Raw genomic sequence first — 17,387 nt, forward strand, 5'->3', positions numbered from 1 at the left:
AGCCAGTGCTGCAGGAATGAGAGCTGGAGCAAAGGTTTATTTAAGAGTTACTCTTCTGAGAAGACTAGAAAACTATCCCCACCCCTCCAATTCCACGTCAGGGAACTGAGGTAAATGAAAACTCTTGCACAAGGAGGGAAAGGAAGTGCAGAGGTTAAGGGTTAGGAAAACTACATCCTGAGTGGGACCTTCGTCAGCTAGGACTCTTATTTTTATTCCTCTGCCATCACAATCAACCTTGACCCCTGTCCATGTAGTTCTTTAGATACACATACTACTTTTCTGAAAATTAAATGTGACAGCGACACACACACACACACACACATATATATATAATGTATAATAATATACACGATACATATGAGATGTACTGCTGTTGTACCCAAGTCCTAGGACCCCCAAGAAGACTAACACAGAGCCACACTTCCGAATGCAAAAACAAGGTTTCGTTTATTAAGTACAGGCTAGCTCGGGTACTCTGCCTCCCAGTCTGAAACAGCAGATGGAGGGAGAAGGACCCTGTCTACTATTGTAAGGGGTTTGTAAAGACAAAAACTACAAAACACTCACAAGATTACAGTTTCAAAATGCAAAATTATGTATCCTATATCATAATTGGCCAAATTAGGTAAAGTTCAGCTGTTAGTTCCTGATAGGCTATTGTTATCTAAGGGGGGATAGCAACAGCCCTCTGGTTACGTCCTCTAGACATCTGCTGACCCTTTGCTAACCTCAGGGGCTGTTTGAAATATTACCCAGCTGACAGGAGAAGTTGGGTGGTCAACATTTTCTATATGACTACAGGTGGGGGAATGGGCTGCAGTCAGCAACTTTGTGTAATTTAATTTTCTCCATTAGCTAATACTTCCCCTAGAGAGGGGTCAGCTGGGCAGTGGTGGTACAAGCCTTTAACCTCAGCACTCGGGAGTCAGAGGCAGGCGCATCTCCATGAGTTTGAGGCCAGCCTGGTCTTCAAGAGCTAGTGCCGGGACAGGCTCCAATGCTACAGGGAGAAACCTGTCTCAAAAAAACCCAACCAACCAACCAAACAAACAAACAAACAAAAAAACAGAGAGAGAGAGAGAGAGAGAGAGAGAGAGAGAGAGAGAGAGAACAATAAGGGGCGGTGGGGGGGGGGTGTCCTGCAGTGTTGGCAGAAGGCCACTTGTTATTTCCCAGCTTCTCAGCCCTGAAATAACCATGCAGAAACTTTATTAATTGTAATTCCTGATATCCCAGAGGTGTCTCCAATTGTAACACCTGCGTCTGTGTTACCCCCTCGGTACAGTTCGCGCGCCACATGCATTAAACTCTCATAATGTTAAAAACACACACGCATATACAGAAGAATGCAACACAGCTGGAATAACCTAAGAAAGCCCCCCCTCCCAACTGACTATTGGTCTTCTAAGTTTCAATAGTGTAATATAATACAGTTAGAAAACCAAGATGGGACATATCTGTGATATTAAAATATTGCCAAGCAATTCTTATTCTTACAACCATTAATTGCCTTAAACTACCCATAAATAGGATTTTGCCTGCATGCCGGTATTTCAGCCAAGCTGATCCAAGAATTGTCCTCCCTGAGCTAGAGGACACTCGCACTCCCTCCAAAACACGCGCTCCCGTGCGCAGGCGCCACCCCCGCCCCAGGCCCCGCCCCTCATGCCCCGCCCTCGGGCCTCCCGTCACGTGCCGCGGTAGTGGCGGCAGCGCCTGAGCCGGCGGAATGGAGGGCGAGAGCACGCTGGGGGTGCTGTCTGGTTTCGTGTTTGGCGCGCTCACCTTCCAGCATCTCAACACCGACTCGGACACGGTGAGCCGGGCGTGCGGCTGTCGTCCCAGCCGCCCCTGCCCTCAGCTCCTGCTGGCCGTGCGGGCTCGCGGACCGGGGCGCCCTCCCCGGCTCTCATCCAGGCCCTTCCGACCTGGTCAAGTTTAGGGGTGCAGTTCCCGGCGGCCTGCGGCTCGGCGCGGGAGATCCTGCCGCTTTCCGTGCTCACTACCCGCTGCTTCGCGAGGGATCCCCGCGCCGTGCCCCGCCGGCGGTGCGCGGCTAGGACCGTGAGGACGGCCACGGCTGTCAGCCGCAGGGGGTTGGCCGGTGTGGGTTCTGGGGCTCAGGGTGGCTGCCCCAACCCTTCCTGAGAGTGGACGGCCCAGCTACTTTCTGTGCCGCTTTCTGTTACAAATGCAGATTTGTCCAGGGTCACATGCGTAAATGCATCGTTAAACTTTTGCTTACTTTCGAAGCCACTGAGTCAAAGTGGAAAAAAAATTAGAAGCCTGTTTTTAAAATTTAGGAGATCTAAAAATCTCACTGTAAACTGGGCGGTGGTGGCGCGTGCCTTTATTCCCAGCACTCGGGAAGCAGAAGCAGGTGGATCTCTGTGTTCCAAGGCCAGCCTGGTCTGCAGAGCAAGATCCAGGACAGCCAGGGCTACACAGAGAAACCCTGACTCAAATACAAAACAAACAAAAACACTCACTTTAAAACTTTGAGGTCGGGAAGTAGCATCTTGCAATAAATTCTTGGTAACATATTGAAAGAAACTAAAACTATATAAAGGCGCTTTGGGGACTGCACTGAAACAGGCCAGAGTACTGAGCAGTGTCGAGAAGGGCGTGTGAAGTGCTGTGCCTTCTTTCCAAAGTGTAAGGGCTCGGGTGTCTAGAGCTGCTTCCCACACAGTGCTAGTAATAAGGGTTGTACAGTGACGGCTGTCGTTAGTCCTCCACGACGAACCGCTCTGCTGGGCCCTTAGACAGGCTCTCAGTTTTTCTGCTTTGGACTGCTAAGTGCTTCTAGCTCTGCCTTCCCAAATTATGACCCATCTGTTTAAAGTCAGGGCTTTCTTCTCCGTACAGCCTTTCCCAGCTACCCTCACGTGTATCCACTGTAAAATGCTGAGAAAAGATGATTCGGAAACAGAACAGTAATCCTCTCCAGTGTGTTTCATATACGGCTTCTTATTTTTATTCTTATAGGAAGGTTTTCTTCTCGGTGAAGTGAAAGGTGAAGCCAAGAATAGCATTACTGATTCACAAATGGATAGTGTTAAAGTTGTTTATACAATTGGTGAGTCACTTAGTTCTGTATGGTTTGGGTAGTTATAAATGGCACTGCTCTTTTTGTAACACTTTAATTGTTATGGGGGATACCCATGTCATGTGTAACTGTGGGGGAGGGGGGTCGTTTCTCTCCTTCCATCATGTGGGTTCCAGGGATTGAACTGAGTTGGTCAAGCTTTTCAGCAAGTGCCTTTCCCTGATGAGCCATCTTGCCTGTGTGCTGTGCGTGTGTGCACGCGCGCTTTTTTTAAAGATTTATTTATTTATTTATTTATTTATTTATTATGTATACAGTATTCTCTGTATTCTGTCTGTATGTATGCCTGCAGGCCAGAAGAGGGCACCAGATCTCATTACAGATGGTTGTGAGCCTCCATGTGGTTGCTGGGAATTGAACTCAGGATTGTTGGAGGAGCAGGCAGTTCTCTTAACCACTGAGCCATCTCTCTAGCCTGTGTGTGTGTGTGTGTTTAAACTGTTAAACTATATACCCTAAATATTTTTTTAAAGCACTGCAAAAAAAAAATGAGTGGGTATAGTGGTACATACTTGTAACCCCACACTTAGAAGGTGGAGGCAGGAGGATCAACACTTGGGTCCTACATGTTTGTCTTTGGCTAGTGAATATAACATGTAGTTCCAGGTAGGATTTTTAGCCCTGTGTCTCTGGGGAGTCACGTGATTCCTCTCGCAGCATGGGCAAACGATTACTGCACTTATAACCTAAATCCTTTCTTTCTAGACATTCAGAAATACATTCCATGCTACCGGCTTTTTAGGTGAGTAACAGCATCAGTAAAAACAAGCGAGTCACCCATTATGGAAATTATTCTTTGCACGTTAAATAATTTGAACAACTAACAGTGTCTCAGTCACGAATGGAAGGAGGTTTGTTGTCTGTTTAAGGTGCACTAGTGCGCCTGTCTATAATTCAGTGCTTGTATTACCTTCAGCTGCTTTCCCTGCCGCTGAAAAGCCAGTTTAGTTAGAGGATTGTGTTTTCTTCTTACACCCGATCCTCTCATTTCATATTATAAATTCACAACTGACATGTACTTAGATGTCAATAATAGATTGTTTTCCTTTTTTTTTTTCTTGTTGTTGTTGTTGTTCTTTGTTTTTCAAGACAGGGTTTCTCTGTAGCCCCAGCTTTCCTGGAACTTACTCTGCAGACTAGGCTGACCTCAAACTCTCAGAGACTCACCTGCCTGCCTCTCTACTGCTGGGATTAAAGGCGTGCACCACCACTGCCCCACTTTTCTATCTTTTGATTCCAATTTGTTAATTGTTTCTCCTTTTGTTACCACCTGATCCACTAATGTCTGGATCTTGTCAGCTCTTAAGTTGAAGGTAAAGAGGACATGAGCTATCTGGATATATCTCATTCATGAAGTTACTTACTGTTCATCTTCAGTTAAAACCACGATAGGCCAAAGTTCACAATTAGTGGAAAACACAGAGCTACTTCATGTAGTGGTTCTCAACCTGTGGGTTACAACCCCTTTGGGGGTTGAATGATCATTGGAAAACACAGGTATTTACATTATGATTCATAATAGTAGTAAAATTCAGTTATGAAATAGCAACAAAATAATTTTGTGGTTGGGGTCACCACAACATGAAGAACTGTATTAAAGGGTGGCATTAGGAAAGTTGGGAACCACTGACTTAACAGTAGGACAAAACTAGAAGACATGGCATTTCCTTTTAATGGCTTGTGTGTGTGGTGTTGGGGTGCGACTTGGCCTCACGCATGCTGAGCGAGTTTCTGCTAAGCCCCAGCCGTAGGCTCCAGGCTTTCTAACAACCTGTCATGTTGATGCTTCCCCCTTATAAGTCATATTGATGAATATATTTAAAACTAAGTCTTCTGCTGACATCTTTTGAAGTCCAAGTTAGATAGGCATTAATAGCCAGCTTTATAATTTACTACAAACGTTATCAAAATATAACCCTGTGAATTGTTTTTATACAGCCCTTCTTAAAATGTTTATTTCTAAGGGTTGTAGGGACAGTGAGGAAGACTTGGCATGTCTTGACTGGCCGTGTACAGATGAACTGTAGTAGCTCGGCACTAACTATATCGCCACTCTGATTCTGTGCTCCTCTAAGAAGTCTAGAAGGTCCTTGAAAATAGGTCAATGAAACCTATCTTAAAAATTTGGCACTTAGGTATGAATTCTTTACTGTATATCCTTTTGGAGAGTTGGGAGGCAACACAGAGTCTCAATATGTAGCCCACGCAAGCCTAAAACTTCAGATTCTCTGTCTCTGCCTTTCAAGTGTTGGATTATAGGCACGTGCCACCACACCTGACTTACTATGTTTCCGTATAATACAACTTGACATAAAATCGGTGTTCTCACGCGCCTATACTGTTAGCCTATGCTTATTTACCCTGAGGCCTTACTGCCTTAGGCATCAGGTTGAGATGCTTAGAAGTGGGCCATGTTAGACAGCATTAAAAATCTTTTTCTTCCTCTTTTATCTCCTCTCTCCTTTTCTTCCTCCCTGTCCACCTCTCTGGGGATTGAACCCAGGAACTGGGCATCGGTTTCTGGACCTGCCATGATTTCAGTCTTTATCCAAGTCACACATGTCATAGCAGATGTCCTTCAGTGAACCCAGCTACCCCTCAGCCTATTAAAACATTTTTAATGGAGGTTAGTTTTTGTTGTTGTTTCTTTGTGGTACTGGAGATTGGACCAAGGGCTTTACTCCTGCTAGGTTAACCTGTAATCACAGTTGTGTGTTTATTTCTTTCTTTGAGACATTGTCTTACTAAGTTTCTGGCCTTAGAGTTGCTGTTGTTGCTTAGGCGGAACTGGAGTCCTCCTGCCTTAACCTGCTGAGTCGTTGGATTTATAGACCTATACCCCCAACCTAAGCTTAAAAATGTTGCCAAGTAGAATATCGTTGGTCAGTTTTATGTAAATAAATATTTCCAATGTATACTTGAGGATTTCCAGTTGTTTTTTTTAAAGAAACCTATAAAATCCTATAGGATTTTGTTTAGTATTTCAGCATTATAAAAAGAAATATTGTTCATCTTAATGATAAAAAGGACTAGGATTAAGGAGATGGCTCACAAGAATGAAGACCTGGCTTTGGATCCCCAGCAACCATGTAAAAGCTCCATGCATATAACCCTAGTGTCAGAGGGTAGGGCAAGGAGGGGTGACAGGAAGATCCCTAGAGGTCACTGGCCACCAACTAGCCGAATCTATGAGCTCCAGGTTCAGTGAGAGAGACCTTGTCAAGAAATCAGGGGGAGAGTGACCCAGGAAAACAGTGTCAACCTCTGGCTTTTACCATAGGGAAGGAAGTATGACTTGGAGTCTCCCTTGCAGGAAGAAAGCAAAGATAGAAGTAAATGTTTAGATTGTTTAGAATTATTTTTTCTATATCTTGGAAGATATAGAAATATATAGTTTACTGTTCTGTTTAGTTTAAAAATATGATAGACAAACTCAAACCTAGAAGTTTTTCTATTTTATGTTGTTTTTGCTTGTGGATCTAGTGTTTCTACAATTTAATTTTTAATTTTCTCTACTATTTCTTTTAGGGAAGGAGATATGCATTTGGTTATATAGCAACTACAAAAACCACTGGACTAAGCCAGATTTACCCTCCCTTCCTCAGTCTTCCAGATACCCTAAACACACAGCTTTTGGAGTTAGCTCCATCTTCCAGATTCCCTAAACACAGCTTTTGGAGTTAGCTCCTCCATCTTCCAGATACCCTAAACACACAGCTTTTGGAGTTAGCTCCTCCATCTTCCAGATTCCCTAAACACAGCTTTTGGAGTTAGCGATGAACAAGTTATCCTTTTCGTACTATTCTTTGTTACTCATTATATATTATATTAGGGGTTATCAGTTATTAATAAGTGAACTGTGGATTAGCTTTTGATACTTGTATTTAATGAATAGTTTACTGTTCTGTTTAGTTTAAAAATATGATAGACAAACTCAAACCTAGAAGTTTTTCTATTTTATGTTGTTTTTGCTTGTGGATCTAGTGTTTCTACAATTTAATTTTTAATTTTCTCTACTATTTCTTTTAGGGAAGGAGATATGCATTTGGTTATATAGCGTGGGTTGGGTAACTAAAACTTAAAGTGCTAGTAAAGCTGCCCAGATGTCTAGCTTATTGAAATCTCTTTAATTTTGATTTTTATAGCTTTTATAATTCTTTAGGTGAAGTAAACGAACACGCACTGAAGAAAATTCTTTCAAATGTCAAAAAGGTATTACCTTTTCTTTATTGGCACTGTTTGCACTATTTTACACTCCTAAAAACATAGTACTTTTACAGAAGCCTTAGTGGTGTTCATTAGAGCATGTGGGAGACTTATTCTTCCCAGAAAGTCCGGCAGTGTTTCTCTGAAAGCAAAACCAGTCATTGAAAGTATCCACCTTGGGGCACTCACTGGCTGCTCTTCCAGAGGACTTGCATTCAGTTCCCAGCACCCACATGGAATCTTAACTAGGTGTAAATCTCGTCCCAGGAGATATGATCCCTTCTGATGCCCTGTGTGAACACATGCATGCACATGGTACACAGACATACGAGCTGGCAGAACACTCATGCATATAAAATAAAATGGAAGAAAGTATCCATCTATTTCCTTGACTGCTTGGATTTACACTGACTTCTTCTGTGGTACATTGTTTAACCACAGCTTTTTCCAGTCTGATTATATATATACATACATACATATATATATATATTATATTCTAGAACATAATAGAAATGGTTTTTTTATTTTCACATAGCTGCACTCTTTGTTTTGTCTTCTGGTCTCAAACTGTAGTAAGTCCCTCTGTAGTAAGGGACTGGGACTTCAGGTGTATGTCAAAGCCTGGCTTTGCGGTTATTATTTTATATAAATGCAGAGACAGTTATCTATACAGCAATTACATTTAAATCCTCCATGTACTTGATATTCAGATAAAAGTTACTGAACAGTCAGAATGCCCCCCAACTTTTTCCAAGATATGCATTTTTGTCTTAAAAATTTTATGTTTGTGAGTATAAAAGTAGATTTCATGAAAAGTTTTGGTTACTGGGGATGCTGGCACATGTCTCTGATTTTAGAATGAAAGTAGATTTAATAATAGAAGTTTCTTTTAGATACTGGGTGTATACATGTTATGCTAAGTATGTGGAAATCCAAGATGGGAGGATTCCAAGTTTGAGACCCACCTAGGGAAGCAGTGAGATCCTGACATAGGCTGTGGATGCAGCTCTGCTGATTGCCTGCCTCAGTCCTGGGTTCAGTTCCCTAGTCTGACAATCTGAGATCAGTCTGTGGAAACCATAGATGGTGGGGGGAGAGAGAGAACAATGTGCTGTCCTCTGGTCTCCCCATGGGTAGAACACTTATGTACAAACATACGTGCACGCACACACGCACGCACACACAAATACGTAAGTGTAAAAATGTTTTGAAAGGAAATGGTTGGACTTTAAAAACTTACATTTGTTGCTAGCAATCAAAGGCACCTGTCACTAACCTGGCTGGCTGAGGTCAATCCCTTTGACTCGTGATAGGAAGAGGGAGAGAACTGACCCTCACAAGCTGTCCTCTGACTGCCACACTCCCATGGCCACCTGTGCGCACACACAGCAGTTTATACATTTCTTATGTTGATTATTTAGGGAATGTTTTCCTTTAAAAAGAATGTGTCTTGTTTTTGAGACATAGCCTCATTATGTAGCCCACTATGTCTTTGAACTTGTTATACTCCTCAGCCTTCCAAATGCTGAATTATATTTACAGGAGCCATTTCTAATTCTTAATCTTAATGTATAATATATACTGGTTATTTTTTATTATAATTACTATAAGGTAATGAGAATTATTTTCTAGTTTAAAATAGTTATTACTGTTAATCATGAATTTTTGCATGCTACAGATTACAAGATCCTTTCAAATGATCTTAATATAATTTTATTTATTTATTTTTATTTTCTGAACATAGTTTTTTCACTTGTCTGCTTGTTTGTGTGAGGGTGTCAGGTCTCATGGAACTGGAGTTGCAGACAGTGTGGCTGCCATGTGGGTGCTGGGAATTCAACCCAGGTCTATTTGGAAGAACACGCAGTACTCTTAACCTCAGAGCCATCTCTCCAGCCACTATTTATTTATTTTTAAAACTTATTTTATGTGTAATGTTGTAAAGGTGTCAGATCGCCCAGGGACTGGATTTATATACATTTATGAGCTGTCATGTGGGTGCTGGGAATTGATCCCAGGTCCTCTGGAAGGGCAGTCAGTGTTCTTAACCACCCAGTCATCTCTCCAGTCCCCTTCAAATAATTTTAAACAGCCTAACATTTACAAACCAAGGGTGTGCATAGGACATGAATGTGATTACAGGCATTGATTCCTGTTATGTGAAACAGAGACATTGGTGTTTCCTTCATATAAATTCTTTTTCTAAAAATGATTTATTTTTATTTTATGTACATTGGTGTTTTGCGTGCATTATGTCTGTGTGAGATCCCCTGGAGGTAGAATTATAGGCAGTTAAATGATACCATGTGGATGCTGGGAATTGAACCCCAGTCCTCTGGAAGAAGAGCCAGTGCTCTTAACCACTGAGCCATCTCTCTAACACAGTGACTACACGAGAGCAAATGTTTCACTTTGTTGTTTACTTAGAGTAGGAACTGGGGGTCTTTTTTTCTTCTTGCTAAGTATAAAGTACTATGTCCATTTGTTTACAAAAGTAAAGTTTATAACTAAGTATATCCCTGACTTATTTTATGTATAACCCAAACTTTACCAACAGTTGGAAAAGCCATTTTAAGTCCTGTAGGTTTCGCCAGGCTTAGTGGTGATACCTTTAATCCCAGTTTAGGCAGGCCTGGTTTACAGAGCGAGTTCTAGGACAGCTAGGGCTACAGAGAAATCCTGCCTCCAAAAAACAAAAAAGGCTGTGGCAGGGTTTTTTTTTAGTTTTGTTGTGTGCCCAGGCTAAGCACAGTCCTGCGGTCCCAGTCCTGTGTGTGCCAGAGCCACTGGGTACAACTGCAGCTGCTGCTTAAGACCATGGTTTCATTGCTAGACTGCAAGGAGACATGTAGTTATTGTAACCAACATACATTCATTTTCCTGTATTCTCCCCAGACTGTGCTGGGCTGGTACAAATTCCGTCGTCACTCGGATCAGGTAATGACGTTAAGAGAGCAGTTGTTGCACAGAAACTTACAGACGCATCTTTCAAGCCCAGAGCTTGTTTTTCTGCTGTTAACACCAAGTATAACAACAGAAAGCTGCTCCACTCACTGCCTGGAACATGCCTTATATAAACCTCAAAAGGGGTAAGCATTGGTTGGTCCTGACTATTTTAAGATAAATTTTTAAATTTTTTTTGTAGTGTTTTGTGGCTCTAAGTTTTTTCTTACAATGTTACATAAGGCGTCATAGTAACAGCAAAGGAAGTAATAGATGAGAAAACAAAGGCTAGCCGGGCGGTGGTGGCGCACGCCTTTAATCCCAGCACTTGGGAGGCAGAGGCAGGCGGATCTCTGTGAGTTCGAGACCAGCCTGGTCTACAGAGCTAGTTCCAGGACAGGCTCCAAAGCCACAGAGAAACCCTGTCTCGAAAAACAAAAAAAAAAAAAACAAAACAAAAAAACAAAGGCTAGGCAAGGAAGGGGAAGCCCAGTGCAGCCATGGCTTGGACTCCTGTGTGCTAGAACTGGAAGTGTTGTCGTATGTACGTATGTAAGTGTGGCCTGTACAGCTTCTTCAGAGACAGGGCTTCTTGCTGTTCTGCCACAGTGAGTCCAAGCAGTCCGCTTGGGTATTATAAACTACATTCTCTGGGAATATAAGAATTAAGTTAAGCTGGGCGGTGGTGGTGCACACCTTTAATCCCAACACTCAGGAGGCAGAGGCAGGCGGATCTCTGTGAGTTCAAGACCAGCCTGGTCTACAAGAGCTAGTTCTAGGACAGGCTCCAAAGCCACAGAGAAATCCTGTCTTGAAACACCAAAAAGAAAACAAAAGAAAGAAAAGGAATGGGTAGATGAACCCACAACCTTAGCATTTCCAGACACATTTTACTGTCTGGTGGTGCAAACTTAGAGTCCCAATAAGTGAAGCAGGAGGATTGAGAGTTTGAGTCAGTTTACATAAGACCCTACCTCACATTTCAAACCCTGGACTAGGGAGGTTAACCTGTTCTGCCTTTTTGGTGAACTGAGGAGACACAGAGACACAGTGTGAGATTTACACCAGACAAGAGTGGCTCTACCACTGAGCTTCATCTCTAACAAAATTTCTTTTCCTTTCTTTCTCCGTCCTTTAAGGTCTCAGGCAGGCATGATGGTAAATTTCCATAATCCCTGATCTCCAGTGAGAGCAGGATTACGAGTTCAAGGTTATGCTCAGCTACATAGAGTTTTAATGGAAGTTGAACTACTTAAAACCATGAATCAAAAAAAAAAAAAAAGAAAAGAAAAGAAAAAAAGACCAGTGAAATGACCCAGCTGGTAAAAGTGTTTATTCCACAAGCCTGAAGACCTGGGTTCTATCCCAGAACCTTCATTAGAGGAAAAGAACCAACTTCTGACACTGTCCTCTGAACACACAAACATGATAAACATACATATATCATAATAAATGACAGCAACAGAAAGCTCAGGCGTCACCTGTGTTGCCTGCCACGGCCTTCGGGGCAGCTTCATCCTTGCTTGCATGCACACGACCAGGTGAGACAGCTGCTAAACTGTCCATGCAGCTTTTTATGCTGTGTACGTCATGACTTTTGTTTTGTTTTTTGAGAAAGTGCAGCCCTGATTGTCCTGGAGCTCCCTCTGTAGACCTCATCAGCCTCAAACTCTGCTTCTGAGTGACAGGAGCTGGAGAGGGCTCAGCAGTTAAGAACACTGCCTGCTCTCCAAAGGACTCCAGTTCAATTCCCAGCACCCACATGGCAGCTCATACCCAACCACCTGAGCTCCAGTTTCAGGAAGATGGACACTTTTCTGGCCTCCGAGGACACTAGTGGCACGTGGATATACATGTGGACAAAACACTCATATACCTAATATTAAAAAACAAAAATCTAGTTGCTTCAACTTAGCTCATCTAGGAAAATTCTATCTTGCTAAATAATGATGGGGCTGTTTTTACTGATACTATTAGGACAGCAGCCTGCTCTGGTGGCAGGTGTTATCTTACCCTGTTTTAAACTTTCCCCCTCAGGCTTTTTCATAGGGTGCCTTTGGTGCTTGCCAACCTGGGAATGTCTGATCAACTGGGTTATAAAACAGAATCCGCTTCCTGTACATCCCCTGGCTTTAGCAGAGCCGTGAGAGCACACAGGTGAGGCTCATCTAGACAGTAGACACTAAGGGAACCCTGTGGAGCTGGAGGATTCCCCTTTCCTTCTACAGTTCTATACACTTAGCCAAGGAAACCATCTTTGCTTTCACAGTTCTCAGTTTTTTAACGAAGATGGATCGCTGAAGGAGGTGCATAAGATAAATGAAATGTACTCTGCAGTACAAGAAGAATTAAAGGTAACTACTTCAGGACCACTTCAGAGTTCGTTCACGTCAGTAGATCGCATGAATTGTTAACATTTTTTGAGTATATGTTGTACTCCTTTGACTTCCTAATAGAGACTCTGGGGATAAGATGCAAGCTTAAGTTTGCTCTCATTATACTGGCTGTAGCTATTTCTTTTCTTCTTCTTCTTCTTTTTTTTTTTTTTTCAAAAATGATCTCACTATGAAGCCCTGGCTGTCCTGGGACTTGCTATGTAGTAGGCCAAGCTGTCCTTGAACTTACAGAGCTCCTGTCTCTGCCCCCCAATGCTGGAATTAAAGGTGTGTGCCATGAGGCTCAGCCCCCATAGTCTTCTTGAAGATGAAGAGGAAGCAGATTTAGAAGCACAACCATCACTACAGCATTATAGTCTTACGGCACAGTGCAGGTCACTGTAGAGTCATAAATGGATCCCAAGTGCAAGAGAGTCATTGGACCAATGTAAAAATCGAAGGGGATTGAGGACTGCAGCAGAATCTGACCCCAGAGTCAGAAGGAGCCTCAGGTTGTACCATTCTGTGGGAGCTTCCCTGAGCATAGCCCTGACCCAGGATCCTGCTTGACCCTAGCATGAGGATTACAGGAAGGCATCACTGTGCCTGCCCTTCTTAAAGGAAGAAAAAAGTTAAATACTTAATTGAACAAAATGACCCAGAAGTATTGCATACTGTTCCAAAGGCATGTAGTAACGTCCTCACCATGCTCAGTCACTGCTAGGAAAAGTCCTTAGGGAGTACTGCTTAAAGCAAGCACTGTGTTCAGCTGGTAGAACACTTGCCTAGAATTCACAGAGCTCTGAGTTTGGTCCCCAGGACTACGATGTGTACATCTGTAATTGCAGAACTGGGGAGGTAAAGGCAGGAAGATCTTCAGGGTCATCCTTGGCTGCATACTAAGTCTGAGGCCAGCCTGGAACACACGAGGCTTTCTCTAATAAATCACAAAATCACGAGTTCAAAATTGGAACATCAGTCAGTTGTTTTTCTCAGTTGGATATCTAAAGTCTATTTTTATGGTAGCCATACTTGTTAGTACAACATAGTAAAGGAAAAAAAAAGATTAACACACTTTGTATACTACTGACATATATACATTGGTTTTTTGAGACAAGGTTTCTCTGTGTAACAGCCCTGGCCGTCCTGGAACTAGTTCTGTAGACCAGGCTGCCTAGAACTCAGAGATCCCTGTCTCTGCCTCCCGAATGCTGGGATTAAAGGCATGTGCCACCACTGCCTGGCTATACTAATTTTTAAAGATTTATTTATTTTGATGTGATTAGTTTTTTCCTTCATGCCTTTGTGTACAGTGTGTGTGTGTCCAGTGCCCTTGGAGACCCACAGAGAGCATTTGTTCCCCTGTATCTAGAGTTACAAACAGTTTTAAGCTGCCATGTGGGTGTTGGAAACCTAACTCAGGCATTCTTAATTGCTGAGTCATCTCTCTGACCCCCTATATACTAATTTATTTAATGAATAAATAACACAGAAACTTTGAAAATAACTCTTATAGAAATTATAATCTTCCATAATTTCCTTAAGACATAGCCACTTTTTATGTTATCGTTGGTTTTTTGTTTGTTTTTTGGTTTTATGACACAGGTTCTTGTGTTGCCCAGGTTGGCCTTGAACTCCCTATAGATAAGGATAATCTTTAACTGCTAATCCTTCCACGTCATAAATGTAAATCAGTTATGTATCTCAGCTGTCGGGTGGGGCACATGCTGGGACTTGAACCCCGGGCTACACACATTCTGGGTAATGAGCTCTATCCTCAGCCCAATATATATATATATTTCAAAATGAATTTTATCAAGGAAATAGCTGGTCCACAAACAAATGGAAAGCTAACACATCCACAGTGCATGCTGTTATCATCAAATGCTTGTTATGGAGGTGGTTTACACAAAAGGTTAAGGGTATTCTACAGTCTGAGAATGTTATATTGTAAAGCCTCATTAGTATAACCTGGAATGTTTTCATCTGTGCACTGTTTTATTGTGCAGAGTATATGCCACAAAGTTGAACAAAGTGAACGGGAAGTAGAGAGACTAATGATGGATGTAAACCGATTAAAAGAAGTTAGAAAAGAGCAGCAAGCCCGGATTAAAGCAGCAGGTAAGCAGATGAACACTGCAGACGCTAGCTTGGCATTGCATGAGCCGTGGTCCTGACCAATGACCCGATGGACTGGGATTACAAGTAGTGATGACACTGTGCTCGTAACCATCCCAAACGGTGAACACGCTACTGTAGTGGGTGTGGGTGTGTCGGATAAAAAGGTACAAGACTGCTTTTCTCTTAGAATAGAGTGGCACAGGACAGGAATCTAGTGTTACATCATTCTTATTCTGAATCATCTGTCTTTTGGAATAGTTTTTACTTTACAGCTAATCATAAGTTTGTAAAACTAACGTTAAGCTCTTTCTTATTTTCTTTAGGAGAGAAGAATGTCCAAAACAACCCCCAGGAGAACATTCTTCTTTGTCAAGCTTTACGAACCTTTTTTCCAGAGTCTGAGGTTCTTCATTCTTGTGTTATTTCTTTGAAAAATAGACATATTTCTCAAAGTGGATGTAGCATGAAGCACCATCTTGATGTGGATAAGCTGACCCTAATGGTGGAGTATATTCACAGCCCTGACGCTAGTCCACTGCCTGAAGCCCAGATAACTAAGCGTAAAGATGTAGACACACAAGACCAGTGGCCTGGGAAGAAACCACGGCTGCAGGAGACAGAAAGCAGACCTGTGATAGAGTCCCAAAGCAGTCACCAAAACAAAACGTCCTCAAGCAGCCCAGATATAGACACAGAGATGGGAAGCCCGGAAGAGGACACTGAATACCCTCGCTCTCCCACATTTTGATTCTTGCTAGATGATATTTTTACCTGACTGAGGTTCAGACACTATTTTACTGTCTGCTACTGGAGTAACACATGAGAAGTTCATGTTTTACTGCACTGTAGGGGAATATGGTATTTTTACTACTCAACCGTTTGTAATAATGATGTTTTATAAAGTATTTTAGAAATTACTATTTATATTTCATACATTGTATATGCTCTGTGAATGTGTACATGTTCCACTCAGCTGCAACCTCCCTCGCTTCCCAGCCTCTTCTCATTGTGCCTTCCCTGTAGGAATTCTCCCTTCCCCTTTATATCCCATGTTCTGTTGCCTTCCTCGTCCCTGCAGATTCTTTTTCTCCCATCTCCTGACCCCTTTCTAGTGGCTTGGCCTCTGTCCATCCACATCTGAAGTACTTTTTAGAAACCTTTGTGGTGCAGAAATCGATGCAGGGCCATGTGAACGGTAGGCAGCTTCTCTACCACTGAGCTGTAGTCCAGATGGGTTTTTGGTTTGTTTGTTTGTTTGTTTGTTTGTTTGTTGAGACAAGGTCTCTATGTAGTTCTGGCTGTCCTCAAACTAACAAACATCTGCCTGCCTCGGCCTCCCAGGTGTTGGGATTAAGAACGCATGCCACCACACCCAGCTAAGATGCTTTTATTTCAGAGTAACCTTTCAGCTTCCCCGAGTTATCAAGGGAGACTTAAAGATGCATTCTTTTAAACTACAACATTCTTCAAATTGGAAAAGAGAAACTAGCCTTGTTTCACAACACAGAAAAGAGCCCAGAAGTTTGCAAAATCAGGCCTGGGAGCTGGCTCGGCTGGCACAGACATCTGCAGTGAAGACTGACAACCTTAGTTGGATTCTTGGGACTCCCTCAGCGGAAGGAACGAGCCGTCTTCCACAATTTCTTCTGACTTCCACACATACCTTCACTGTGGCATAATCATGAAACCCCCACAAATAAATTTAATAAAATTCTAAAGTTTTTAAGTCTTGTTTTTTATCTACTTCATTAAGATTCTTACTGAAGAGAGAGCCCAGCAATTAAGAGTGCTTGAGGCACTTCAGAGGACTGAATTTGGTTCTCAGCACCTACATTAGGCAGTTCACAACCATCTGTAACTCCAGCTCCAGGGGATCCAATGTCCTTCCAGCTTCCAAGAATGTGTTCTCTGTCTCTCTCTCTTTCTCTCTCACACACAGAAATAAACAAAATCAATCTGCGCTGCTGGGTGGTGGTGATAGCACAGCCTTTAATCCCAGAGCTGCCAGAGGCAGGGCTGACCTCTTTGAGTTCAAGGTCAGCCTGGTCTACAGTGTGAGTTTCAGGACAGCCAGGATACACAGACAAACACAGAAGAATCGAGATAAATCTCTGCATCTTCATGCAGTTCCCACCTCAGGCCAGATGACTGCTTGAGCCCACGAACTGGTAACTCTGCCTCCATCTCAGAAGGGACAAACAAAACTGTCCTTGCAGATGTGTTCGTCTTTTTCACCTGTTCAGTGAAGTGCACACACATTACCTATGTTCTACTCAGTGCATGTTAACACTGAACACACTTTACCCTTGTTCTCCACTTGTTGCTGCCTGGAGAAACTACTTAAGACATGATTCTATGTAGCAGTAACACTTTGACTTGGGTGTTGATATGCATTAATTCTATGGGGTTGTTGTGAAGCCACCCATTACCCAGGGGATGATTTGTACAGCTTGCTGGGGTGATTTTCTGGTGATGTAGTACTGTACAGCACAGGACAAGAGCCATAGTTGTCAACAGGTCCTCCTATCATCACAGACGACTGAAAGCAGACTGCGTGCCATCTGCCCGTGTACAGAACAGTGGTCCAGGAACAGTTTGTCTCGCAGGGACTAGCCTACTATCATTCCCTG

General features: G+C 42.7%; 1 protein-coding gene across 2 annotated transcripts; it reads left to right on the forward strand.

Moving 5' to 3' along the window:
- The first annotated feature begins 1,708 nt into the window (after positions 1-1,708).
- Positions 1,709-16,475, forward strand: LOC121460961 (BRCA1-A complex subunit Abraxas 1-like). Of its 2 annotated transcripts, XM_041671660.1 has the most exons (9): positions 1,709-1,819; positions 2,992-3,082; positions 3,818-3,854; positions 7,258-7,324; positions 10,214-10,407; positions 12,299-12,418; positions 12,531-12,615; positions 14,646-14,757; positions 15,081-16,475. In XM_041671660.1, exons 1-9 carry the CDS (start codon positions 1,733-1,735, stop codon positions 15,503-15,505), a joined length of 1,218 nt encoding a protein of 405 aa, XP_041527594.1. In that variant the 5' UTR covers positions 1,709-1,732; the 3' UTR covers positions 15,506-16,475. The 2 variants fall into 2 exon arrangements, with proteins under 2 accessions (XP_041527594.1, XP_041527595.1); XM_041671661.1 differs by lacking the exon at positions 1,709-1,819 and having other exon boundaries at positions 2,996-3,082; positions 7,275-7,324.
- Positions 16,476-17,387: the final 912 nt, after the last annotated feature.

The sequence above is a fragment of the Microtus oregoni genome, unplaced genomic scaffold (genome assembly GCF_018167655.1).
Source record: "Microtus oregoni isolate MIOR12 unplaced genomic scaffold, Mior012 000021F_ref0000039, whole genome shotgun sequence".
Classification (NCBI taxonomy): Eukaryota; Metazoa; Chordata; class Mammalia; order Rodentia; family Cricetidae; genus Microtus; species Microtus oregoni.

Excerpts from the sequence above, each read along its gene's own strand:
- LOC121460961 (XM_041671660.1), top strand. The coding sequence starts at position 1,733 with ATGGAGGGCGAGAGCACGCTGGGGGTGCTGTCTGGTTTCGTGTTTGGC. Across the intron at positions 3,855-7,257 it reads CCATGCTACCGGCTTTTTAG|CTTTTATAATTCTTTAGGTG; the intron begins GTGAGTAACAGC and ends TGATTTTTATAG. Across the intron at positions 12,616-14,645 it reads CAGTACAAGAAGAATTAAAG|AGTATATGCCACAAAGTTGA; the intron begins GTAACTACTTCA and ends TTTATTGTGCAG.